The sequence below is a fragment of the Lonchura striata genome, chromosome 14 (assembly GCF_050655825.1).
Source record: "Lonchura striata isolate lonStrDom1 chromosome 14, ASM5065582v1, whole genome shotgun sequence".
NCBI lineage: Eukaryota > Metazoa > Chordata > Aves > Passeriformes > Estrildidae > Lonchura > Lonchura striata.
In genome coordinates, this window is record NC_140716.1 from 2,235,336 (window position 1) to 2,262,430 (window position 27,095).

General features: G+C 49.0%; 1 protein-coding gene across 2 annotated transcripts in view; it reads left to right on the plus strand.

Moving 5' to 3' along the window:
- Window positions 1-27,095, plus strand: part of CACNA1H (calcium voltage-gated channel subunit alpha1 H) — a 163,572-nt gene that overhangs the window by 34,046 nt on the left and 102,431 nt on the right. Inside the window, exons 3-6 of one of the 2 annotated variants that reach the window (XM_085592084.1) lie at window positions 12,470-12,582; window positions 14,017-14,150; window positions 16,972-17,069; window positions 22,351-22,510. In XM_085592084.1, coding sequence (XP_085448210.1) covers window positions 12,470-12,582; window positions 14,017-14,150; window positions 16,972-17,069; window positions 22,351-22,510 — 505 coding nt within the window. Of the gene's footprint in view, window positions 1-12,469; window positions 12,583-14,016; window positions 14,151-16,971; window positions 17,070-22,350; window positions 22,511-23,285; window positions 23,466-27,095 lie in introns of those variants that run through there. The other variant, XM_085592085.1, reaches the window with a different exon arrangement.

Consider the following 27,095-nt stretch of genomic DNA (forward strand, 5'->3'; position numbering starts at 1 on the left):
TGTGGGGCTCTGCCCTCAGTGGGATGTGACAAACATTCAATACCAGAAACTCCCTGGGCTGCATTTACAAGAACGTGCCAATATCTGTCACCTACGTTGGACAGTGTGTCCCCAGCCTGAACCAACAGAAAAATGCCAACACCACAGTGAGACATGGAGGGCATGAAGGAGGAGAAAAAGGACAAGGCACACCCAATTTCCTCCAGCTTGTCCCCTTTGGGCCCCTCATCTAGAATCCTAAAATTTTACTTTTGCACCCGTGCCGCACTTAATTATTACTGATATCAAACCCTCAGAGCTGGTAATTGATCCTGTAAGATTGAAAACTCTTTTCCATGGGCAGAGATCACAGCCAGTGTCTCTGGGGGCTCTGTAGAGAGACACTGGCTGTGATCTCTGTCCATGGGTCCCAGGGCAGCCAGAGGGAATCCCTGGACTCCCACACAACCCCTCCACCGAGAGGATCCACACTCACATCCCACAATCCAGGCTTCCCTACAAATCCAGCCGGACTCATGAACATATTCATGAAGATTTTTGGTAGGAAAACAAGGAGATAAATCAGCAGCTCTTTTGTCTCCCTGTTCACACGGCGCCCACCCCGCGCTCCGGGTTTGTCTGACGGGAGCGCCCAGCGGCGCGGGGAGCAGGAGCTGCTCGGGGTGCCTCATCACAGGCAGGAATTGACTGCCACGCTGCTTTTTCCCCCTGGTTTTTATTCCCATTATTCATCAGCCGGAGGGAAAAGAGGAGCTGACAGGCAGGCGAGGCAGAGCCGGTGCCTGCGGGTGCCCGGCGGGCAGCGTGGGTGGCACCTCCCGAGCTGGCACCGAGCCACCCAAGGGACACCGAGCCTGGCCCTGGCAATATTTTCCGAGGGTTTCTTGGGAAACAAAAGGCTAATTCCCAAATTTAGCTCAGTGGCGATGAACGGGTTCTAATCGGCGAGGAAATGGTTTTTTCTTCCTGGTTTGTTTTTTTTATTTTTCCCTTCCAAGTTAAATTATTCCTCCACATGCTTTAGAGCTGGAGCCTCCAAAGAAATTCCAGCTTTTGCCACCTTTTTCTTTTCCTTTTTCCTTCCAAATCCCTTTTTCCTTTCTCTGTGCAGCCCCCATGGAAGTGTTTTTTTCTTTCTGTTTTTTCTTTTTCCTTCAAATTCAATCAATTCCTCCACATGTCTTAGAGCTGGAGCACCCAATGAATTTCCAGACTTTGCCAGCTTTTTCTTTACCAATTTCCCCCCCAAATCCCTTTTCCCCTTCTCTGTTCAACCCCCTTGAAAATGTTTTTTCTTCCTGTTTTGTTTTTTTTTCCTTCCAAGTTCATCTATTCCTCCACATGTTTTAGAGCTGGAGCATCCAATGAACTTCCAGCCTTTGCCAGCTTTTCCTTTCCCATTTTTTCCCCCAGATCCCTTTTTCCCTTCCCTGTGCAGCCCCCCTGGGATGAGCTGCCCCATTATCCCATCCTGGCTGTGCTTCCCGGTGTTTCTGTGGGACTGAGCTGCTTCCCAGAGATCATCTGAGGCAAGAAAGGCCCAGTTAACTTCCCATTCCAGCCCTCACCTAATGGAGAAGGGAATTGAGGGTTATTTTTACTCAGTCTGGAGACAGCAAAATATTTTCCTCGCTGGGGAAGTTGTTTGGAGCAGTCAGAGAGGGACAATCCAGAAAATTCCAGCTGGGAAGCGTCAGGTCATGGCAGGGATTGAGGGATTCCATCATGCCAAGATTGGTGTTACAGCTACTTCAACATCCTGGGTGGGAAAAAGGGGGATTTGGGGATCTAACTCACGGCTGGAAAAAGCAGTGGCAAATTGCCATGAAGTGCTGAGGGGTTTCTGCTGCTTGCAGCTGGATCTGAGGGATTTTTTGGGGAAGAATTCTGGTTTTCCTGGTGGTGGTGGTGGCGATGCTGTTGTTGTAGGGTTTGGGTTTTGCTTGAAATTTGGGAATTTTGCTTGGGAATTTTCTGCTGGATTCGTGGTGGGAAGTGGGTTTGTGAATCCCATGGGTGTGGTAGGAAGCTGGAGGAGAACTGGGCAGGTCAATCCAAGGCCTGGATGGGCTTGGAGAAACCTGGGAATGGTGGAAGCTGTCCCTGCCCGTGGCAGGGGGTGGCACTGGATGAGCTTTTCCAATCCAGACCATCCCGGGATTCTCTGAGCTGGACACAACCAGGCTGGGGATCGAACCCCTTGAGATGGGCAGGTTCTGCTCTCCAAATTGGAATTTGCAATGGGAAACATGGAAAAGTCAGATCCTGCTGTTCAGACCAGGAGAGGAGGAGCCTGTGGCCGTTCCCACCTCGTTCAGGGCATGGATAAGGACACGGGAATCTCCTTGGATTTGGTGTTGGATGCCTTGGAGCAGTGGGAGAGACAGGGATTGTCCTGTTCCATCCATTCTCCTGGATCCAGAGCCAGTCTGGAATACCCAACCCAGAGGCTGTAGGGACAGCAAAGACCTCCAAACCCCAGTGAGGGCAGGATCCCTGTTCATTAGGGCTGCAATTAACGCTGCTAAATGAGTCTGGCCCCCCCAGGCCTGCAGGGCCAGAGCTACCCAGACTGGATGAGAAAATCCCAGAAAATCCCAGAGGAGCCACACACGGAAAAGTTCCAAAGAACCTGAAGTGTGTCAAGGTCTGCACTTCCCAGTGGGCTGGATTTTGGGAGAATCCAGGCTGGGAAAAGCTCCTGGGGCAGCTCAGACACAGCCCTGGGGGCTGGAGCTCAGGTGGGAATTCCCGTGAGGAAAACTCGGGTGCTGTCTCTGCCATGAGCTCCAAACCCTGGATCCCTGCAGCTCAAACCTCCCAGAATTAACCCAGAGAAATGGGATGAGGTATTCCCTGGGTTTATTAATGACAGGAACGTGGGGGATCATGCTGGAATTAAATCCGTGAGACGTGTTCTCCCGGAGGAACAGCACAAAGCCTTTCCAAGGATTGCCCTGGCGGCTTCATCCTGGTGCCTCTTCGGATTTTTCCCAGCCTGGCTGTGCTTGGAAATGAATTTATACCTGACTTTTGTCGGGATTTATATCTGAGAAAAGGAGTCTGGCACAGACAGCTCCAGCAAAGTTCAGCCTGAGGTGGGAATTGCTGGTTGGAGCTCGTGTTTGTTGCTGGCTGTGCTCAGCCTGGAGCTCTGGGAGTCCTGGGATTCCTTCAGCTTTGATTCCCAGCCTTGTTTTAGCTTTGTTCTGTTACTGAGAGGGGGAAAAAAAAAATCCCTGATTTGGGTTGTTCTTCCTGCACACGGAATTCCCCAATTCCAGCTGAAAGCTTGGAGTGATTCCCTCTTGGAAATCACCCCCAGCAGTGTTCTTTGGAAGGAGGAAATGGAGATAATGAAGAGTGCTCTGGCAGAACTTGGGAAATTCAGGTTCATCTTTGCTGGGCCACCAATTCCCGTCCTTCTTTGCTTCCTGGGAGTTCCTCTCCTGCTCCATCACATCCTCCCTCCTGCTGCTTCATCCTCACCAGCCCTGCCCGCTCTAAACCTGGGTGAAATCCACAGGAAAACGTTGGTTTAAGTGCTCTGCTGGCTTTGGGCCAGCTCTGGTTGGATTTACAGACGTGCTTGAGCCAGGACTAAACCCTAAATGCCATCACTCAGGGCTGCAGCGCCACGTCAAAATATCCATCAGTGCTCAGAGCAAGAATCTGCTCCTTGCAGCACCCTCAGGATGCAGACACGTGGGAGGATGGGACAAATCCACAGGATTTCCATCCCAGTTTTAAAGCCTGGCCCACCCAGGCCTGGCTGGGACCTGTTGCTCTCCAGGGCAAGCATCCCCGGAATTTTATAAGTGTTTATAAATGATGCTTGGGGGTTTCCCCAAATTTCAGACACCAAGCCTGCTGTGACCCCTAAGGAAACACTCCAGAAACACGGCTGCAGCTCCCTGAGCCCCCTGCTAACGAGCCAGGCCTTAATTAGTGGCAGGGCCTTAATTAGCAGGAGAAGGGAGAAGCTCCTCCCAAATTCCTCCTGGATCCAACCCCGCATTTCTTTGCTCTGCTCCTCCTGGCAGCACCTGGGAGGGGCAGGGAGCTCCTGCAGGGAAATCCTGGGGATGCTGAGGGACCTGAGGTAGGAGAGCTCCGGAAAAAGGAGGAGAAAAGGGATTTTGTCACCTCTTTGCAGCTCCCACTCCTCGTGTGGCACCACAGCCTCGCCTGTTTGGGTTGCGAGCGCTGCAGGGGGAGATTTTTCAGGAGTTTTCTTTTATTGCTGTGTGAAAAGAAATAAAGGGGGGGGGGAAAAAAGCAGCCCAATAACTTTTCCATGAATGCCGAGCCTTGGGAGGCTTTTGTTTGGTGGCTTTGTTTACAAAACCTCTTGGAGCTGAGCTCTGTGAGACCTTCCCTTGGAATGAGTGCTGGGATTAGAGCTCGGAGCCGTTCCAGGTTTTTTGGGGAGAATCCCACGCATCAATCCAGAGTGGGAATGGATGGGGCTGGCTCAGGGAGCAGCCCCTGGGCCTTGCTGGTGTTCCTGGGAGGAGCTGCTGCGATGGTGATTTTAGATGGGAAAAAGGAGCTTTTTTTTGGGAGATTTATGGAGTGATTGAACTCGTTTGTGTGGTGGGCACAGATATTTGGGAAGTGTGGTGAAGGAAATCCCGTCTCCAGCAGCACTTTTAATCCAAAATTCCCCCCTCAGGATGAGCTCCCAGCCTGTCCTGCTCAGGACCACCTGGACCAAGCCCTCAGTGGGATGTGCATCCCTCTTTTCCAGCTGGCTTCTCCTGGAGCTGTTTTCCAGCGGCAAACCTGGAATTTTGGGTTAGAAACTCCACAGCTGAACCTCGTGTGGCCTGGAAATCTGCTGCCTCCTTCCCCTCAGCTCCAAAGGGATGGCCAGGGCTCCTTCCTTTCTGCCAGCTGCACCTCGAGGTGGTTGTTTGGTTTTATTTTTGGGGATATTCCAGTTGGAGGCAGAGACAGCACAGGGAGAAGTCCAGCCTGGTGGGAGCTTTTCCTGCTGTGGCCACCCAGGACAGCTCCTGGGTCACAGATGGCTGCAAAAGTCACTTCCAGGGATTTTTCCCTCTTCCCACTGCGGCATCCTGATCCCAGAGCTGCTGGGATCCCGTTTGGAGCTGGGATTCCAGCCCCTGCCTGGGTGGGAGAGAATTCCAGGAGGGCTCTGCAGGAGGAGCTGCCAGAGGCACTGACTGGCGTGGGATTTGGGGATATCCAGGGAGCCACAATGCTGCTGATGGATCATTTTTGGGATGGGGAGTCTGTGGATTTGTCCCGGTGACAGATTAAATCCAGGAGTTAAATCCACCATGGATCCAGGTGTGATCCATGCACAGCTGGACTGGAGGATCCTGGTTGGATGTTTCACATCCTGTAACCTCCCAGAGCTTTGGGATAAAACCATCCCAATCCTCCATTTCCCTAAATTAATTTATTCTTCGTCCATTTGGAACCTGGCAAAGTTTCAGCTCCAGCGAAGAACCCAGGGATTCCCAGCTGCCACTCTGGATTTCTCCCCAAATTCCTGCCCCCAATCCCTGAGGAGCAGCTCCTGGGAGGAGCTTCAGGACCAATTCCCTGGTTTTGGGGTAGACTGGATGTGGGAGCTGCTGTTATCTCGGCTCTCCCTGCTGCATCTGCCTGTGCCTCATTTCCTTTGGCATTTGGGGCCGTGTTTGTCATCCTGGCAGAGCCGGGATAAAAGGGAATAAATCCGGAGGGAGGAGAAGCTCGGGGAGAGGATGAAAGAGCGTTTGGGGTGAGGAGCAGGGAAGCGCATTACTCACACAGAGAATGAAAGATCAGGAGCCTGCCTGGGATCCCACAGCAGCCTGGGAATCCCCAGGATAGCAACAACATCTCTGGGATGTGTGGGAATGTGTCTGCGCTGGGATTGTGCTGCTGCAGCTCAGGGATGTGTCACAGCTCCTGGGCAAATCCACCCATCCCAAATTCAGCTCCAGAAAAGGAGGGAGAACCTGGGAATCCCTGGGAAATATTTACCCAGGAATGCCAACAGGAACAGAATTGGCTTTTTGTGGCCAGCAGCAAACCCCCAGGCAGGAATTCCAGGTGGTTCAGCTCCAGCAGATCCTTAGAAATTCCTTTGCTCAGTGGTGCCCCGGTGGAATATTCGTGGGACCCCACACTGGGGGCACCCCATGCTGCAGGTTCTGATCCCTTTGGGGGCGCTGAGGATTGGGGTTCAGGATCCCTGGGATTCCTTGGAGCTTCAGTGGGATGTGTCCAGGTCTTTCCATTCACCAGCTAATCCAGGATGGGAAAATGGGATGGAAAAAAACGAGATTTCCATCCCACCTGGATTTATCAGGGGAAATTCAACACCTCAGTGTAAAATAAAGGGTTTGGAGAGGGGGAAAACCCCAAAGTGCCGCACTGGGATGGCACCAGGTGTCACCTCTGTCCCCAAAATGTGGCACAGGGACCCTGCGTGGCCTCTCCATCCCCTGCCCAGTCCCAGGTCACTCCATCCTTGAGGTCCCTCCTGAACTCATGGGAATTTGGGGAATTCCTGGACAGCGGGGTGGCAATTCGGGGACAGCAGCCTGAGCTGTGTGCTCACCTGGGGACACTGAGGTGACAATTTGGGGACACTGAGGTGACAATTTGGGGAGCAGCTGTGCTGTGTGCTCACCTGGGGACACTGAGGTGACAATTTGGGGAGCAGCTGTGCTGTGTGCTCACCTGGGGACACTGAGGTGACAATTTGGGGAGCAGCTGTGCTGTGTGCTCACCTGGGGACACTGAGGTGACAATTTGGGGAGCAGCTGTGCTGTGTGCTCACCTGGTGTCATGGCTTGACACTGGCACAGCGCCACTGCCCCTATGAAGATGCAAATTCTCAACTGAACGCTGTGAAATGTGATTAGGAAATAGAGCAGAGCAGGCCTAAATTAATAATAAGGGGAAAAAAAAAGCTTTATTAAGCTACTACTATTATATTACTATAAAAGGAAAAAGAAAGAAAAAAACCCTACAAAATTTAAAATTAAAACCTTTTAAAACATTTTTCTTCCTGCTACTTAACTCTAATAAACGACAGCGAGACACAGAGTGGACCCCAATCAGGTTTTTACTTTTTAGATAATTAATATTTCGTTTATTATTTTATTATTAATAATTAATATTATAATAAAAATAATCATTTTTTAAAATTCCCTTCTGATCTGCTCTTCCTGCTCTTTGCCTCATCCTGCTGTTCCTTGGGAAGCCAGGCCTGGGTTGGGCCGTGGCTCCTCCTCTGGATCATCCTTGTCCCTTGTTCACCCCTTTGCTTTGCCATTATTAACTTGATGATCATCGTTATTATCGTAATTATTAATTGTCACCATCATTAGAAGCATTATCTGCACTGCTATTTTATTATCACGTTGTTACGATAGGTTGCTATTATCTATTATTGTGGCCTTTCTATTATTTTTGGTTTATTTTTGTTTGATTTTGTTCTCTTTTATTTTATAACTAGTATAAAATTTAAAATCATTTCTTTAGAACAAATTATAATTTATACTAAAGTACAATAATAGATTATTATACTTTATAATAAATAGTAATGAATAATTACATTTTATATTTATAATTTATTAGAAATTCCCTTTTCTCCCCCTTTTCTCCCCCTTTTCTCCCCCTTTTCTCCCCCTTTTCTCCCCCTTTTCTCCCCCTTTTCTCCCCCTTTTCTCCCCCTTTTCTCCCCCTTTTCTCCCCCTTTTCTCCCCCTTTTCTCCCCCTTTTCTCCCCCTTTTCTCCCCCTTTTCTCCCCCTTTTCTCCCCCTTTTCTCCCCCTTTTCTCCCCCTTTTCTCCCCCTTTTCTCCCCCTTTTCTCCCCCTTTTCTCCCCCTTTTCTCCCCCTTTTCTCCCCCTTTTCTCCCCCTTTTCTCCCCCTTTTCTCCCCCTTTCCCACATTCCCCACCCAATCCAGGGAGCAGGAATTTGGGATTCCAGCATCCCTGGAATTCTCTGGAATTCCCAGGACCTCAGTGTGTGTATTCCATGCATTATTCACATCTCAAACCACCCAAACTGAAATTCCCTTGGCCGCCTCTCCCATAAACATTTGTTTTTTCTCTTGGAACCAAACTGGGATTTCCAGCTCTGGGATTTTCCTCAGCCTCGGGACAGATCCATAATAACCAGGATCCCGCCAAATCCCAGGGGTTAAAATCACGGGTTAAGTCTCCAAAATCCCCTGAGTGGCTTAAAAATAATAAGATTATGGGGAAATTGTGCCATGATCTTGCTTCTGCTCAGTTCCTGGGTGTCAGGCCTGTGGCTCCGGCCCCTCCCTCGCACCGAGCGAGGATTGGGAATTTTCAAACGGAGCTGCTCCCTCTGGAGCACCTGGGAATTTGGGAATTGTGTCCTTCACTCCAAGCATGGGACGAGAGCTGCGGGTTTGTCACACTGGTGATGCCATCCCAGATTTTGGGGTGTTTTTTTATTTTTTTTTTGCTGTGTTTATTGCGGGAATGTTTGTAGGATTTGGGAGCGGGATGGCGGAGATCCGTAATAACCAGGAGGCTGCCAGATCCCAGTGGGAAATAACGGGTTAAAATCCACCGAGTGGCTTAAAAATAATCTTATGGGAAAATAAATTCCACAAATCCCAGATGAAACGGGCAGGGAGCGTCAGGGACGGTGGGGGCAGAGCCTGGGTTTTGTGGTGCCGCTCTTAAACTCGGGACTAAATCCCAGTCTAAAGCTGCTGTTCATCCCTCAGAGAAACCAGGAGTCCTGGAAAAGGAATTAATCTGGGAATTCCAGCTCGGCCCAGTGTTCTGAGATGTGTTTTCCCTGGAATTTCTGCCAATGGAGGAAATATTGAGCAAACCTTTGGGATCCTCTGTGCCTCCAGCCCCGATCCCCCTTTGGCTCTTTCCCTTTCCAAGGATTTGGGAAGCTGTGGCATTTCCCGAGCTGCTGTTTCCATGGGAACTGCCGAGTTCCCGGTTTTAGGGGATTTGCCAGGAGGATCCCGGTGCCCACGAGGAATTTGTGCCATCCCTCACCTTCCCTGACTCCCCTGCTGGGAAAGCATCCCCAGGGATGTTCTGTGGGAATTCCCTTTCCAGTCTCATCCTTGCACTTTGTGCTGCTCCAAGACTTTTTTTTGCACCTTTTCCTCAATTTTTTTCCCCTCCTCTGGGGCTTTTCCCATCCTACCAGAATTGGATTTTTCATCCCTGGTGGATGTCCCAAGCTGCTTCAGGCTCTGAAGGATGTTGGGAATGTGATCCCTAATCCCACCCCAGGGGATTTTTTTGGGACATCTCCATGGGGCTGCTGGAGCCTCTGGAAAAACAGGAAATCAGCTTCAATCCTGGTTTTTGAGGCTCCAGGGCTAAGGAAGTGAACTGAAATTCCCTTCAATTCCAGCCCCATTAGGACAGAGCTCTGGGAGTTATCCTGCTCTCCACTGAGGGATTCCCGGGGCATTAATCCCATGGGGAAATAATTTGGGCTGGAGGGGCTGAGGGAGGATGGGAACATCCCTGGAAATCCGGGAACATCCCTGGGAATCCGAGCCCTGGGCAGGAACTTCTTCCCTCCCCTGTCCCGTTCTCCATCCCAAGCAAAACTCTCTTTTTTCCCTTTCCCTTTCCCTTTTTTACCTCTTTCTTTTTCTTTTTTTTTCCCTCCCTCCTTTTCCCTCCCTCTTTTCTTTTCCCCTCCAAACATCCGTGAGCACAAAGCTCTTGGAAAATCCAAACATCTCCTCTGCCACCCTAAAACCCCCAAATTCCAGCTCTGGCGTCACAGGGATGGGGACAGCAGTGACTCTGCCTGGATTTAAGGAATTTAGGACCAGATTTCAGCTCCAGGGACAATTCTCCTGCTGCTGATTATTTAGCTATTAAAAAAGCACTTTTAGATCAGTTAGGAGATGGAAAAAAATGAATTTTTTGGGGACGGGATGAGCAGAGCTCCTGATCAAAGGTCCAGGGAGCTCCGTGGAGCCTTTGAACAGTTCCAAATCCACAGGCTCTGATTTTTTGGGACTTTAAAGGGGAAAAAAAAATCCTCAAATAAAGGAAATTTATGCAACTGCAGGCACAGGAGGTTTGGGAATAGCACAGGAGCCCTGTTTATAGGGAATTTCAATGGATCCCCTCACGCCACAGAAATATTGGGAGTGGGATCTGGCCCAGGTTTGGGTTTTTGACCAGGATTTGGGTCTTGGCTCTGTGGGGTTGGATTATCCCCGAGCTTCCAGTCAGGGAAAAGCATCCAAAGATGGGAAAAACCAGGAAGAAATCATGGAAGGGAGGGAGAAATTAAAGCAACATTGGAATTTCAGCAATGGAAAAATCCCATCAGGAGCTTCTCCTGCTTCGTTCCCAGGGTGACTGGGATTTTTATTTCATTTATTTCTCGGGTTTTCTACATTTATTTCCATTTTGAACAAGTGGGTTTCCAAGCTTTCCTTGTTGGTTTCTAGCTCCGAGGTGTTCCCAGCTCTGAGTTAAATTTGATTTAATGAATTAATTTTAAAAATTAAATTATATTTCTTTTCCAATTAAAGCCCCTCTAAAATAAGAATTTGGGATCAGATTTCAAGGAACTGCAAAATCCCACTGATTTTTGCCTTTTTATTTTTTTTTTTCATCCGGATGAATAAGAAAGTGCAAAACCAATTTGAGACTGAAGCTCTGATCTGCTGCAATAAATTTTATCCTGAACGGATAAAATCCCAGATAAAATATTCCTAAGGAATAAACATGGAGGGTTTTTCATCCAGGAATTGCTGTTCTCAGAAATAATTCAACGTCTGTGCCTCTCTCTGCCTCTCCCAGGTGTGGGTTTGGAAGCACAAAGGTTTATTCACATCCAGATGTTTCCAATTATTTTCCCTAGAAACAGTTCTCTCGTTCCTGCTTAATTTGTGGAATTATTCCATCTTTTTTGTGGGATTTTTAATTGTCCTGCCGGCAGCAAACAGCAACTTTGGGCCTATTGTGCGCTGGTGCAAACCACCACTTCCTACTTAGATTAATTAATTGTTGGTTAATTGAGCACTGGCGGATCCTGTCAGGAATATGGGGGGATTTTGGAGACTGGAGACTTCCAGCTGGGAACCCTTTCCTTCTTTTTCATGTCCTCTGGATCCTGAATCCCAACATTCCCATCCTTGGCCCCACCAGCTTGGCTCTGTTTTGTCTTTGTCCATCGGGATGTGAAATTCGTCATTCCTTGAGGTGTGGGATGAAATCTGGCATTCCTTGGGGTGTGGAAATGAGAGGAGCTCATTTCCTTTCTGGAGATTTGGGAATGGGGTTGGAATTGCCAGAACTTCATTCCCATCAGGATGTGGGTCTGAGTAGAATCTGTCATTCCTGGAGTTTTGGGAATGGGGTTGGAATGAGAGGAGCTCATTCCCATCAGGATGTGAATCGTGGAGTGAAATCTGTCATTCCTGGAGATTTGGGAATGGGGTTGGAATGAAAACCAGATTCTCATCTCAGAGTGGAATCTGTCCCTTCTGGAGATGTGGGAATGAGGTTGGAATGAGAACCTCATTCCCATCAGGATGTGGATCTCAGAGCGAAATCCACCATTCCTGGAGTTTTGGGAATGGGGTTGGAATTGTCAGAACTTAATTCCCATCAGGATGTGGATCTGAGTGGAATCTGTCATTCCTGGAGTTTTGGGAACGGGGTTGGAATGAAAACCAGATTCTCATCTCAGAGTGGAGATTTGGGAATGGGGTTGGAATTGTCAGAACTTCATTCCCATCAGGATGTGGATCTGAGTAGAATCTGTAATTCCTTGAGATGTGGGAATGAAATTGGAATGAGAGGACCTCATTCCCATCAGGACATGGATCTCAGAGTGGAATCTGTCATTTCTTGAAACTTGGGAATGGGGTTGGAATGAGAACCAGATTCTCATCTCAGAGTGGAATCTGTCCTTTCTGGAGATTTGGGAATGGGGTTGGAATTGTCAGAACTTCATTCCCATCAGGATGTGGATTTGAGTGGGAACTGTCATTCCTTGAGATGTGGGAATGGGGCTGGAATGAGAGGACATCATTCCCATCAGGATGTGGATCTCAGAGTGGAATCTGTCAGAACCTCATTCCCATCAGGATGTGGATCTGAGTGGAATCTATCATTCCTGGAGTTTTGGGAATGGGATTGGAATGAGAACCTCATTCCCATCAGGATGTGGATCTCAGAGTGGAATCTGTCATCCCTTGGGATTCAGGAATGGGGTTGGAATGAGAGAACCTCCTTCCCACAGCTCCAGAGGGAAACAAGGAGAGCAGAGTTGGAGCACGGCACCGGGCGCTGTCCTGGTGCTGCCCTTGAGCTGCTCTCTTGCTGTGGGGCGATTCCCTGCCGAAACTCGGGATTTGGAGCTGGGAACGGCCCGGGAGAAGGGGATTGGGTGGGAGGAGGGTTGGGACGTGCCGGGTGTCCCCTGCCGAGGCTGTGCTGTCCTTAACCCGCTGCCACCTGGTTCGAGCACGTCAGCATGCTGGTGATCCTGCTCAACTGCGTCACCCTGGGCATGTTCCAGCCCTGCGAGGACGTGGAGTGCCAGTCGGAGCGCTGCACCATCCTGGAGGTGAGGAGCCAGCAGATCCCTGGGATTTCTGGGGTGCATCTGTGGGGTGGCCGCTTTTTGTGGCCATTTTCCTCAGGAAAAGCTTTCCCACAGGGATGGGGTTTCCACAAAGCCTGGCTTGGGGTGAGGCCTAAAGGCTGATGTGGATCTGGCCCAGCCAGGTCCCTTCTCTCCGTCCTTAACAAGGCTCAGAAGTGGGAAGCCAGATGCCACTGGATTCCTTGGACACCACAAAACTCATGGGTTCCATCCCTGTCCCACCTGTGGACAGGGTTGAGAGAACCCATGGAAGGCGTCCCCATGGCAGGGTGGCACTGGATGACCTTGAAGGTCCTTTCCAACCCAAACCATTCCAGGATTCCATGGTGGGGAATCTCCCTCGCACTCCTTGGCTCCATCCCAGCCAGCTCCTGCTGGGATTGCTCCGTGCCAGGTGGCACCAGGGCTGCCTGTGCCACTCCTTCCCCTTCTCCATGAGGAAACGGCGCGGGATGAGCCCGTCCCTGCTCCCCTCCAAAGTGCATTTGGGAATTCTCCCCCATCCCTGCGGCCACCCTGAGCTCAGGGACATCAGCCTGTCCCCTCGTCCCTCCTGGCGTCCCCTCGCTGCCGGCTGCCCTCTGGGGCAGCTTTGGAAGCACATCCTGGGGCATCTGCTGCGTGGGCAGCTCCTTGGCTCGGCACATTCCTCAGGCTGGGAACGGCTTCCCTCATTCCCAACCCCAAAGCACGGCTGTGTTCAGCTCCTTTGGATCCCACATCCCTTGGAATGTCCCACTGGGATCCTCTGTGGAATCCCAAGCTGGCTGCAAGGGACCTTAAAGCCCATCCATTCCATCCCTATCCACACCTTCCCTATCCCAGGTTGTTCCAAGCCCCGTGCAACCTGGCCTTGGAAATTTCCTGACAGATTTTAGGCAGGAAAGGGCTGGCAAATCCCCATTTTCCCTCCCCTGTCCCAGCCTGGAAGCTGGAATGTGAGGTGGAAAAGCCTGAACTCCATTATGGAGAAGTTAGCATGTTAGTAATTAAATGAACTGGAATTATGGAGCAAAATATCTGTGTAGTTCATTAAGGGAAAGTTGGTTAATTGAGCCAAGTCCCTCTCCAGCTCTCCTGGAGCCCCTTCAGGCCCTGGAAAGGGCTCTGAGGTTTCCCTGGAGCCTTCTCCTCTCCAGGTGAACATTCCCAGCTCTGCCAGCCCAGCTCCAGAGGGGCTCCAGCCCTGTGATTCCCTCACGTCTTATCAGGGGATGAACAAAAGCTGGGGGCACTTCCCAAGCCCTGGAATGAGCCAGGAGCTGTGCCAGGGGCTGCCAGCACCCCGCAGGTTTGATTTTGGGGTGGGAAGTGGCACTTTGGTGACGGGAACACGGAATGTCCCCGTTCTGGGAGTACTCAGGACTGACTGAAATCCTCTTTTCCCTTTCCCAGGCATTTGATGACTTCATTTTTGCCTTCTTTGCCGTGGAAATGGTCATCAAGATGGTGGCCCTGGGCATCTTCGGGCAGAAGTGTTACCTTGGAGACACCTGGAATCGCCTGGACTTCTTCATCGTCATGGCAGGGTCAGCAGCCTCCTCATCCCTTCACCCTGAGGGCAGGAGAATCCCAAATCCAGCCTTGTCCTGCCCGGCTCTCACAATGGAAGGCAGAATCTCCCAAATCTGATTTTTTTTTTATTTTTTTTTAAATCCTCACCCCAAAACCACGCTGGGTTGTGAATATCAGGCAGAGCTGTGGGGGTTTGGAGCAATCCTTTAATCCCAACACATCCTGAGCTGATCCAGAGTGTCCCGGTGCTGCTGCCTCCAAAAAAATCAGCTCAGCCCCACTCCTGCCCCGTGCCAGCAGCAGAGTGAGGCAGGGACGGGGCAAACAAGGAGAACTCAGCCCAAAAACCCCGTTGGGAATCTCAGTGGGAAAAGCTGGCTGGGAGTTCACCCAAATTCCAAACTCCTCCTGGTTTTACAGCTTCATTCCCTCTCCCCCAGCTGCTGCTTTGTGCAGGATGTGTTAATAAACAGCTCCGAGGATGATCCCACTGCTTTTGACACCACTTCCCTCACCCCCACGGGGAATAACTGAGTGGAGTAAAAGCTTGGCAAAGCTCAAACTTTTCTTTTCTTTTTTTTTTTTCTCGCCAGTAAATAAACAGCTTTGGAAAGCCCAGGCTCTCCTACCTGCTCGGTACATCCCGGGAAGGGATGGAAAGCTTTAATTACTGCCTGGCCTGTGAATTCCTGCGTTCCTAATGACCAGCCCGGGGTTAATTAAAACATCCTTGGAATATGTTGGGGTGTTTTTCCCTTTCCATTAGTGCTGTGCCATCTTCCCTGCGCTAATGGGGTTTTGTTGTGCTCCGTGTTATTTGTCTGGAATACAATTAGGAATGGTTTTAGTGCTCTGAATAAAACATGAGCTCTCCTGAGCGGAGCTTCCTTGGAACTCGGGTGTAGTTCCAGCCCGAGAAGGAACATCAGGGACAGCAAAAAAACCCTTTATTATTAATTATTTTTACCTTAATTATGTTTTCCTCTAAAGCTGCTGCGGTGTTTAAGGGAGGAGTAGTAGGGGAAGAGCAGGGAAAACTCAGGATCAGGATTCTGGTCAAGGAGCTGAGGGTGTTTTTCCACGTTGGATCTGTGGGATGAGCAGAAAATCCCCAAATCCTCAGAGCTCCCCCAAACCCAGGATTGGGGCACCCCATGGAGGCAGAAGGGCTGAGCCCTCTGCTCATCCTCAGGGGCAGCTTCAGCACTGGGAATTTTGCTGTTGGAATGATGGGGAAAGTGGCTGGTGAGGGCACTTGGGAGTTTTCCAAGGTTTTTCCCCACCTTCCATGGCTGGAATGTGTTTGGGGAGGATGGAAACAGCAGGAGACCCCGCTGGAGGTGTGGCATTGCCCAAGCTGGGGATGAGGAGAAGAAATTTCCCCTCTTTCAGTGTGAACCCATTCCCCCTTGACCCACCACCACAATCCCAGCTGGAGTTTCCCTCTCCAGCTTCCTTGGAGGTTTCTTCACATCCTGGAAGGAAAATCCTGCAGTCCAAAGTGTTCCCTGTGCTGGCAGTAAAGGCTGGAAGGAACCTTAAAGCTCATCCCATTCCACCCCTGCTGTCAGCGCTCAGGAACACACAAAATCCCGGGATATGATCATCTGCAGGGGCTTTCATTGGAGAGCTCTGGGAATCAGGGCTACAGACCCAAATCTGACCCAAACACGGCTTTTCAGCTGAATTTATTTTATATAACTTACATATTAATTATTAAACTTATATTGTTCTATTGTATACATTGACTTTATTCAAGCACGAGTTTCTCGTGATCTTTCTCAAGCCCCTGACCACAGTTTCTCATGATTATTCTTACAATTAAACAGTAATTTTATTTAATTACTAACCAATCATCACATCTAACAATTATATCACTTATCATATACTGGTTCCAGGTGCAGTTCTAGCAAGCACAAGGCCAACACTTTCCCAGGGTATTTTCCCAGGGCCTACTAAGATTAATTTTCCTTCTAACTCCCCAAATCCCCATGATTTTAAAACCCTTTTGCTATCACTGCCACGAGCAGGGATAACTTCCAGCACCCCAGATTGCTCCGAGCCCCATCCAGCCTGGCCTTGGGCACTTCCAGGTGTGGAATTGCATCTGTGGAATTGCAACCTGTTGGAATCTGAGGTATTGATGATCCCAAAATTGTAGAAAGTCTCTGTCTGTCAGCCCCCTGCCAAAGCAGAAGCCAGAATTGGTCTGTGCTGTTTCCAGGTTGTTTATTCTGTTGATCTCTCACATGTTCTGCTGCCCTGCCCAGCTCTGTCCTGCAGGGCAGCGTGTGGGGCTCTGCCCTCAGTGGGATGTGACAAACATTCAATACCAGAAACTCCCTGGGCTGGATTGACAAGAACGTGCCAATATCTGTCACCTACGTTGGACAGTGTGTCCCCAGCCTGGACCAACAGAAAAATGCCAACACCACAGTGAGACATGGAGGGCATGAAGAAGGAGAAAAAGGACAAGGCACACCCAATTTCCTCCAGCTTGTCCCTTTGGGCCCCTCATCTAGAATCCTCAAATTTTACTTTTGCACCCGTGCCACACTTAATTATTACTGATATCAAACCCTCAGAGCTGGTAATTGATCCTGTAAGATTGAAAACTCTTTTCCATGGCCAGAGATCACAGCCAGTGTCTCTGGGGGCTCTGTAGAGAGACACTGTCTGTGATCTCTGTCCGTGGGTCCCAGGGCAGCCAGAGGGAAGCTCTGGATTCCCACACAACCAAGCACCCCTGGGCTTGCAGGCAGTGAAGTTTTCAGTTTTCCCTTTCCCCGAGCCTCAGCCTGCCCATCCTGACTGCTTTGCTGCTTTTCCCTGCAGGATGATGGAATATTCCCTGGATGGACACAACGTCAGCCTCTCTGCCATCCGCACCGTGCGCGTCCTGCGCCCGCTGCGCGCCATCAACAGGGTCCCAAGTAAGTGACAGCACCCCGGGCGTGCTCTGGGGAATGGGAAACCATGGGAATAACCCCCCCAAAACACACCTGGATTTCTGAGCTCAGCCTGGGAAAACTGGAAAACCATGGCAATAACCCCACCATATCTCAAATTCTGAGCTCAGTCTGGGAAAACTGGAAAACTTTGGGAATAAACTCCCCCCACCTCAATTTCTGCACTCGGTGTGGGAAAACTGGAAAACTTTGGGAATAACCCCACCCCACCTGGATTTCTGAGCTCAGTCTGGGAAAACTGGAAAACCATGGGAATAACCCCACCCCATCTCAATTTCTGAGCTCAGTCTGGAAAAACTGGAAAACTTTGGGAATAAACCCACCCCATCTCTATTATTGAGCTCAGTCTGGAAAACTAGAAAACTTTGGGCATAACACCCCCCCACACACACCTGGATTTCTGAGCTCAGTCTGGAAAAACTGGAAAACTCTGGGAATAACCCCCCACACACACCTGGCTGTCTGCTCTGTGTAGCTGATGAGAGGAAATCAATTAATTTAATTTTTAATGGCGAGTTAGAGATGGTCATTATCATAATTGGTGTCAGGAAAGGGTTAGGGAGAAGGGCATTGACCCTCGGAGCTGTTTTCCGAGGTTTTTGTGACTTTTCTAGGGAAAACAACTCTCTGGTCATATAAAGTAAACAATGTTCCTCCAAAGGAAGGGAAAAGGTCACTTCCAAGAGGGTTCTTCTTGCCCTGCTGGGTTCATTTTCCCTCCTCAGTGATTTAAGATCTTTCCAGGACTTTATGTTCAGGATTAGCAGCTCCGGAGCTTCCCTTGCTGCTAAAACCCCAGGGAGGGTTTGCTCCATGTGAAACAAAATTGGGATCATCCTCGATAGGAAGTTCAAGTGGCTCCTAAATCCATTTTCAAGTGGTTTCAGCTGCTTGGCTTCTAAATCCAATTTTAAATCCGAGCCACCACGTTGGAATAATTCCCTGCTGGAATCGGCCAGCTGCTGAGCCGGCCTTTGCAAGGTGCTCATTGCAATTCCATCCTTTTCCAGCCCAAATCCTCCTCAATCAAAACGCAGCAGCATCGTATGGAAATCACAGGGATCCTGGCAGGAAAAAAAAATTTTAAAAAAGGATATTTCCTGTTCTGTTGGAGTGAGCCAGCCCCAAATCCTGCCTGGATTCAGCACATCCGGGGACAGCCAAACAACCTCCCTCAAAAGGGGTTTGATTCCGAGGAAAATGTGAGGGAACAGATGGATCTCTACACCCAGGATCCTCGGAAATTTCTCTCAGAGCTCCCAATTCCACAAGGTTGTTTTTTTTTCTGGAGAACAAAGAATAAAAGCAGTGAATTGCACAGAGAGGTCCTTAGTTAAAAACAGGGCTGCAAAAAGGAGAGGCCAAAAGGCTCCAACCCTTTGGAGCTTTGTTTTCCTAACGAGGTTTTGTTGCCAGGGCTTTGGAAAGCACAACACCACATCTCCCTCTGGGATTTGGGGTTCCAGGGAATTTTCTTCTGGAATTTGGAGTTCCAGAAAAGTTTCCCTCTGGGATTTTGGGTTCCAGAGAAGTTTCTTTCTGGGATTTTGGGTTCCAGAGAAGTTTCTTCTGGGATTTGGAGTTCCAGAGAAGCTTCCCTCTGGGATTTGGAGTTCCAGAAAAGTTTCCCTCTGGGATTTTGGGTTCCAGAGAAGTTTCCCTCTGGGATTTGGAGCTCCAGAGAAGTTTCTTCTGGGATTTGGAGCTCCAGATAAGTTTCTTACTGGGATTTGGAGTTCCAGAGAAGTTTCTTCTGGGATTTGGAATTCCAGAGAAGTTTCTTACTGGGATTTGGGATTCCAGAGAAGTTTCCCTCTGGGATTTGGGGTTCCAGAGACGTTTCCCTCTGGGATTTGGGGTTCTTGGCATGAAGGAACCCTAGGCTGGGACAAGGATCAGGCTCCCTCTGAACTCCTTCAAATCCACAAAACCCTTCACCATTCCCATGGAACAGTGGGAATGTCGAGCTGGGTTCCAGCTGGGCTGAGGGCAGCAGCCGGGGGAATTGAAGGATTTGCTCCGAGCTCCAGGGATCCAAACAACTCCAGCTTGAGGTGGAATTTTGCTCTGAGCCCAACCTGTGTTTGTCCCCCTTAGCCCTGGCACCAAACGAGCCTTCCAGGCTGTTTGCACTGCACTTCCCAAGGGATTCTCATCTTTTCCAACAGGCAGGTGATGGGAAATATCCCATTTTTTATTGACATTCTGTGGGATGAAATCCAGCGGGTTCAATCCGTGTTTGGAGTGGAGGTGCCCGTGGAGCAGCTGGGCTGGGCTGACACCACCAAAGGGGATCGGAGCACCAGGATTAGGATTCCTAGAAATTATTCCCAGAAATATCCCCATTCCTGGAGGGTTGATCATCCACCCTCCACTTGTCCAACCCCACCCACTCGGAACATCGGGAATTTTGCTGTTTCACACCGAAATATTCCAGAATCTGTGGAGAGGGGATGGGAAAATCCTTGAATTTTGGTGGATTTTTGTGGTTACATTTTTCACCCATGATGGCACAGCTCAGCCAAAGCATCTCCTTGGAATTCCCATCCCAGCATCATCCACGCCATTCCCAGCTCCGGGATTTGGGAATGGGATTTTTCCACCAGATAAAATTTACGGCTCGATCCGAAGAGATGAACCTGGTGGGAAATGCAGGGAAACGGGGAGAAGCTGCCCGGAGATTTATCCCTGGGATTCCTGGGCTCTTCCCTGGGATCCAGCCAGCACCAGCAGCTCGTGGCTTCCAGGCACAATAAATTCACCCACGACGTTGGTTAAGAAAAGAAAGAAGAACCCTGGCCAATAAAAACATCATTTCTATTAGAAATTATTCCTTCCAAACCACTGGAAAAATGGAATTCCTGCAGTTTATTCAATTGGCAGAAGTCAGGGGTTTTCTTTTTTAGCAGTGGTCACTAGGTTGTTTTTTTTTTTTTTCAAATCCGTTTCACTGCTTTATTTTTACATTTATTTTTATATTTCTTTTTATGCTTATTTTTATATTTATTTTATACTTATTTTTATACTTATTTGTATACTTATTTTTATACTTACTTTAATTTTTTATATTTATTTTTATATTTATTTTGATCCTTATTTTGATCCTTATTTTTATATTTTTATATTAATTTTTCTACTTATTTTCTACTTACTTTAATTTTTTATATTTATTTTTATATTTATTTTGATCCTTATTTTGATCCTTATTTTTATATTTTTATATTAATTTTTCTACTTATTTTCTACTTACTTTAATTTTTTATATTTATTTTTATATTTATTTTGATCCTTATTTTGATCCTTATTTTTACATTTTTATATTAATTTTTCTACTTATTTTCTACTTACTTTAATTTTTTATATTTATTTTTATATTTATTTTGATCCTTATTTTGATCCTTATTTTTATATTTTTATATTAATTTTTCTACTTATTTTCTACTTATTTTAATTTTTTATATTTATTTTTATATTTATTTTGATCCTTATTTTGATCCTTATTTTTATATTTTTATATTAATTTTTCTACTTATTTTAATTTTTTATATTTATTTTTATATTTATTTTGATCCTTATTTTGATCCTTATTTCAATCCTTATATTTTTCATATTTATTCTATTTCTTTTTATTTTTATGTGGTTTTTTTCCATTTTTAATTTTATTTTCGTGTCTTTTTAAAATTTATTTTTATTTTCCTGCTGGGGGTGGGGAGTTTTAAGCCAGACATGCCGCAGAATGGGAATGAAAATCCTGCTCCTTGTTCCAGCCTCAGCGATGCTCTTTTCCCATGGCACACTCGGCATTCCAAGGAGAGCCCGGAGAACAGCTGGATTCAATCTCTGGGATTGATGATGCCACTAAACAACCCCAAATACCAAAAGGAGCTGAGCAGGGAAAAAAAAAATTATCTGGCACAGGGAGAGAAATTTTACCCATTTTTGGAAAAAAGAGGAAGGATATCAGTGAGAGAGGGAAAAAAAAAAAAAACAGGAGAAAAATCCCGGCATCGTTTTTCCAGGGGGGATTGAGCTGAGCGTGGCCTTGCTTTTCCTGGGATGGATTTACCAGGAAAATGTGGGATTGCTCCCGAGGGGGTGACAGCGCTGGGCAGGGCCAGGAGTTGGATTTGAGGATCCTGGTGTGTCCCACCCTACTCGGGGTATTCCATGATTTTGTGACAGGACACACTGGGAATAACCACCAGGAATTCCAACCCTGATTTGGGAATAGCCACCAGGAATTCCAAGCCCCCTTTGGGAATAACCACCAGGAATTCCAACCCCATTGTTGGGAATAACCACCAGGAATTCCAACCCCATTGTTGGGAATAACCATCAGGAATTCCAACCTTGATTTGGGAATAACCTCCAGGAATTCCAAGCCCCCTTTGGGAATAACCACCAGGAATTCCAACCCCTCTGTTGGGAATAACCACCAGGAATTCCAGTTCCCTTTGGGAATAACCACCATAAATTCCAACCCCCTTTGTGAATAACCACTAGGAATTCCAAGCCCCCTTTGGGAATAACCACTAGGAATTCCAACCCTGACTTGGGAATAACCACCAGGAATTTCCCAGCCTCTCCCAGCAGCGCTGCTGGGAACGCCAGGCTCAGCTGAGGCTCTGCAAGGCTCTCACTGCTCCAGTCAGAATATTCCAGGTGGAATATTCGGCATGGAAATCCTCATTTCCCTGGCACCAGAGATCGGTGGGAAGGTCCCCGCAGCCCCTGCACAGGGAGGGAAAGGGAGCAGAGCTTTCCTTGGAGGAAAACCATCCTGATGTCCAGCCTCGAAAAAATCAGAATTTCCCTCCTTTCCAGCAAGGAATTCTCATGGAAAAGGAGCTGTCTGTGGTGGGGGCCCAGTTCCCACCCCACCCCAGGCTCCGTGGTTTTTAGGGGAACAATTCCTGTGATCCATGAGGGGAGTTTGCAATGTTTACAAATCCATATTTTAACAATTCCTTCGGAGGCTGACGATTCCTGGGTGCATTTCTCCAGGAAATTTTGTCTTGTTGGTTGTGTGTCCTTGAATGCTACAGGAAACACCTGGAAATCCCATCCTTGGATCCACCTTCTGGAGATTGCTGTTATCCCCATTTCCTGCCCAACCTTTGGCATTTTCCCCTCCCTTTTCAGCCTCGGCATTTAGGGGAAAACACCAAATCCCAGATTTTCTGCACATCCGAGGCGGGAATGGTGATTCCCGCCCATCCTAACGTGGTTTTCCCTTCTCTCCCAGGCATGAGGATCCTGGTCACGCTGCTGCTGGACACTCTGCCTATGTTAGGCAACGTCCTCCTGCTCTGCTTCTTCGTCTTCTTCATCTTTGGGATTGTCGGGGTCCAGCTCTGGGCAGGGCTGCTGAGGAACCGGTGCTTCCTAGACAGGAATTTTGCCATGTAAGTACAGCAAAACAGAAAATTCTCCACCTTTTTATTCCTTTTTTTCTCTCCACCTTTCTCTCCCTTTTCCTTCCTTCTCCAGCAGGGGATTTTTCTGTGCCCTGCTGGAAAAAATCCCAGCGCTCAGCAGGATTCTTTTTGTCTGGAAAAAATCCCATTTGTCAGCAATTTCCTGAGGGTTTTGTGAATTCCTGCTGCACCTGAAGGACGAGGATGGGAGTGGGCTGCATTAGCTCTGCCTGGGATCCCTGCCTCTGGGAGTTGCAGGATTTAGAATGAATTCCCAACTCTCCAAACAGTTCAGGTCACCGAGCACACCCCGACCCCTGGCAGGGGCTGGTGATGTGGAGATGCAGCTGAAACCCAGAGATAAATCCTTGCCAGGGATTTGAGATAAGAAACTGGATGTGAGGAGCATTAAAATTGTTTGGAGACAGCTCCGAGTGAGGCGTCAGGGACGGGCAGGACCTGAATCTGGAAAAAACCTCCAGGATCATCAAACCCAACTGCAAAGAGAATTTTCATTTGGGTTCTTCCAGGCTGGGCAGCCGTGTGGAGCAGCCCCTCTGAAAATAAACTTTTATTGCCCTGATGAGCCTCACCTGGGACCCCCAGCCCTGCCCAAGGCCCAGCTGAGCAATTTAAGCCCAGCCCAGGCTCTTAGTCCTGGTTGGGGCTGTGCTGCTGGTGTTTGGCTTTGCTCCTGAGCTCTCTAGGTAAATCCAGGGTCTGGCTCATCCTTTTCCTGCTGGGTTCAGAGTGGGATTTAGGTGCTGCTGGAGCTGGGATGGGCTCCTGGCTCGTCCCAGCCTTTGGGGCATCCCTTGTTGCTCCCTGAGCTGCCCCTTCCCGGGGTGAGGACACACCTGGATGAAAACCAAGCACGGAAAAGAGGGATTTTCCTGGAAAAGCCTTTCCAAAAGCTCCTGTCAGAGATGTCAGCGGCTCAGAGGTGAGGAAATGCCCCAGCCCAGCTCTTAGGGCAGCTCTGACTGCGAGAGGAGATGGAGCCTGCAATCACAGCCCTGGGTAATCATCTGCTGTCTGCGAGACAGGCAGGGATCATCCCTCAGGTCCTGCTCCTGCCTCTCACTGCTCCCTCCTGGGGCTCCCTCAGCCTCCCCCATCCTCTGGACCGGCTCTGGTGGCGTTTATTCATCCCAGCAGAGTGGGAAAATCCATGACCCTGCCATGGGTGTGATCCCACTCCCCCTGCCATGCCCCAAAACCCCTCGCCTGCACCCCCAGCATCAATTCGCTGCTCACCAAAACCCTCCACGCTCAGCTCCACCCCAAACCCAAACCCAACCGGCGCTGCCTGAGCCCTGCTTGGGTGGCCCCGGTGCTGTAATTAACTGCAGCCAGCCCCTCTCCTCTCTTGCAGTCGGGTTTTTAAACGCTCGGTGATTTTCTGCCAAGTGGAGCTTTCAAGATGAACCACAGGGGAAGCGTTCTCTAAGCACAGACATTAAGCAGCAGTTATGTAATGGCCATTAGCAGCATCAAAGGCCTCGCAGGATTTTCTTATCTGGGCTTGCTCCTTGTCTAGGAAGGGTTTGGGATGAGCTGTGCTTGAAGGGCTTTGTCTGGGATCTTCTCCTTCCCTCTGGGATGGGTTCTGCCAATCCCCCATAACCATCCTCTGGTTTATTGTGATGGAAGGTGAAGCATTCCAAAGGAATTTTGGGGAAAATGGGGTGCCCATGGGACAGGAAAATTTCAGCTTCAAGATCAGTGGGAGAAATGTGGGATTTTCTGGTGCCTTCACCCTGAGTGCTGCTGCTGGGTTGGGCTCTTTGCATTAATTTTAGACCTGAGAAACCCAGCAATGATCCAGTCCCTGCATTTCCAGATATCCCTGTTTTTTTGGAGCTCCGTGTGGAAGTTTGAGGGTCACGGGATTTTCTTATCAGGGCTTGCTCCTTGTCTGGGAAAGGTTTGGGATGAGCTGTGCTTGAAGGACTTTGTCTGGGATCTTCTCCTTCCCTCTGGGATGGGTTCTGCCATTCCCCAGCTGTTGGGCTCTGCCCAGCTCCTCTGGTTTATTATCCTCTGGAAGTTGCAGCATTCCAAAGGAATTTGGGGAAAAAGGAGTGCCCATGGGGCAGGAAAATTCCAGCTTCCAACTCAGTGGGAGAAATGTGGGATTTTCTGGTGCCTTCACCCTGAATGCTGCTGCTGGGTTGGACTTTTAGCATTCATTTTAGACCAGAGAAACCCAGCAATGATCCAGTCCCTGCAATTCCAGCTATCCCTGTTTCCTGGAGCTTGGTTTTAGCGGAGTTTCAGGGAATCCAGATGGAACTATTCCCATTTTATTTTATCATTTCTGACTCATTCTCTCACCCAGGTGTCAGGCCATGGTTTCCCCCCCTGCAGTGGCTCTTAACACACCAGCAGCAAATTGTAAAGGGAAAAAAAGGCATGGAATGACCTGGAAAACACTTCAGGGTTCCATCTTCCTGCTGTTGGACAGATCATGGAATCCTGCAATGGGCTGGCTTGGAAAGGACTTTAAAAATTCTCATTCCATCCCCTACCTTGGGCAGGGACACCTTCCCCCATCCCAGGCTGCTCCAGCCTGGCCTCCAACACATCCAGGGCTGGGAAATCCAAATTCCTCAGGGCACAGAGATTTCCCAGCCCTTCAGGAGGGGCTGAGATCCTGGCTCTGATTTCCTCTACAGCCCTGGAGACAGAGAAAACCCGAATTATTGGAGAGTCTCCCCTTGGTGCTGCTGCCAAACCCTCCCAGCTGAAACCAAAACTGCTTTAAACAGAGGATCTGGATAAAACCCAGGGGTCAGCAAGGCAGGGTCCTAACCCCAAATTTTCTGGATGAAAGGAGGTGTAAGTGAGCTCCCAAGCAGCTGCTTCAAATCCAGCTTTGCCCTGCTGTGTTCTGCCTTGCAGCTTCCTGCGCCTTCAGCTCTTCCCGAGGCATCGGGTGGAAGGACTGACTTTGATTTTTGCCATCATTCTTCTTTCCCCATGGAAACCTTTTCTTTTCCATCCCCCTTGGAAGTTGGCAGCTCAGAGTAAAGCAACTATTTTTAAGCCGAGCGCATTGTGAGAGAAATTTGGGGACTTTTTGGAGGTGCTTTGGGAATTTCTGCTTTTCTCTCTCTGCCTTTCAGAGCTGTGCTGTTGGAGGGCTGGAATGAGGTTATTTAAGGATTTTTAGTGGGGATTCTGAAGGAATTGCTGGGTTGTCGCAGGAGTGGGTTGGAACTGGGTCTCTGTTGGTTGGGACATGGGAGAATCTTTCCCTCCTCCCAAAAATGATCCTTCAAAACCCGGGATTGCATGGAACAGCAGCACCAGGACAGGCTGTGAGGGATGCCAGGAGATCCTGGCCCTGGGAGCTGCAGGAAAAACTCCCCAAGGATTCTCTGGTGGGAAGCAGGAAGGTTTGGGGTGCCCTGCTGGGAAGGACAAGCCGAGCCAGCAGCTCCTGGGTGACATCTCCAGGATGGTTTTTCTTCTCCCCCTGGGGCTCCTTCCCACCCTCCTGAGCTGCTCCTGGTGGAAATCAAGGAATTGGGTCAGGCCCAGCCTGTCTGGGCTCTTCTCTAGGGGCTGCTGGGGTGCAGAGCAGCATTTTCCAGGCCAGGAGCCTTTCAAGGAGCTCCGTGGCTGGGAAGGAGGAGAGGGGAGGGAGCTGGGAAGTGTTTTGTGTTTCTCTGCTGCCTCGGGACACTTGTGGTGTGACTTTTCACTGGGGAGCTGCTCGGTGTTGTTCTGCCTTTGGCTCCTGGGAGCAGGGAATTTGTCTGAGAGGTGTTTAATTGCTCAGCAGGATTCCCTCGGAAAGCAGAGAATTCATCCCGAGGGCTGAGCTCCTTCCTCCTCCTCCTCTTCCTCCCTTTCCTCCCTGCTCCCCCAGCCTGGCATGTGTGTATGGGATGGATGGGCTGGGAAAGCTTCCCCTGGGAGAGGCTGGAGCAGAGGATAATCCAGTAACAGTGGGAGAAAAGTGGATTTTCCTGCCCCTCTCTTGTCCTTCCTGCACATGGACATGCCGAGGGACAGAGAAAGGGAATTCTGGAGATGTGCTGGGAAAAGCTGGGAGAGGGGAGTCAGTCCTCTCTGCTGGGATAACAGATCCATCCTGGGGCTTGGCTTCTCCTGTCTTTCCCCCAGAGCTCTCCTGATTAGAGGGTTCATTAGCGTTAATGAGTGATTCGTTTCTACCTGTTGTCAAGGAACAGGGAAGTCAGGAAGGAGTGGAAGGTCCTGGCAGAACTCATCTGTTTATTTGGGGGATATTGGGGATTCCCTCATTCTGCAGCATTTTTCTTTCTCCTTCTTGCTCTCCTTTCTTCTTTCCCCTTTTTTGGTTTTGCCAGGGGGGAAAAAAAATAAAAAATAAAAAGAGGGAAAAGCTTTTAAGAAAAGGTCTGAAATTTGCAGTGTTTGCTGCCAGTTCGGGTCCCTTCCTCCCTCATTGGGAGCTTCCCACAGGAGTGGCTCCTTCCCAGTGGGAACAGGGAAAGGCTAGGCAGAAAGTGCCCCCCAGGTGATTGATTTTGTCACAGGGACAACTTTGAATTCAGAAATGTTTCTGGGGACAGCTGCAAAA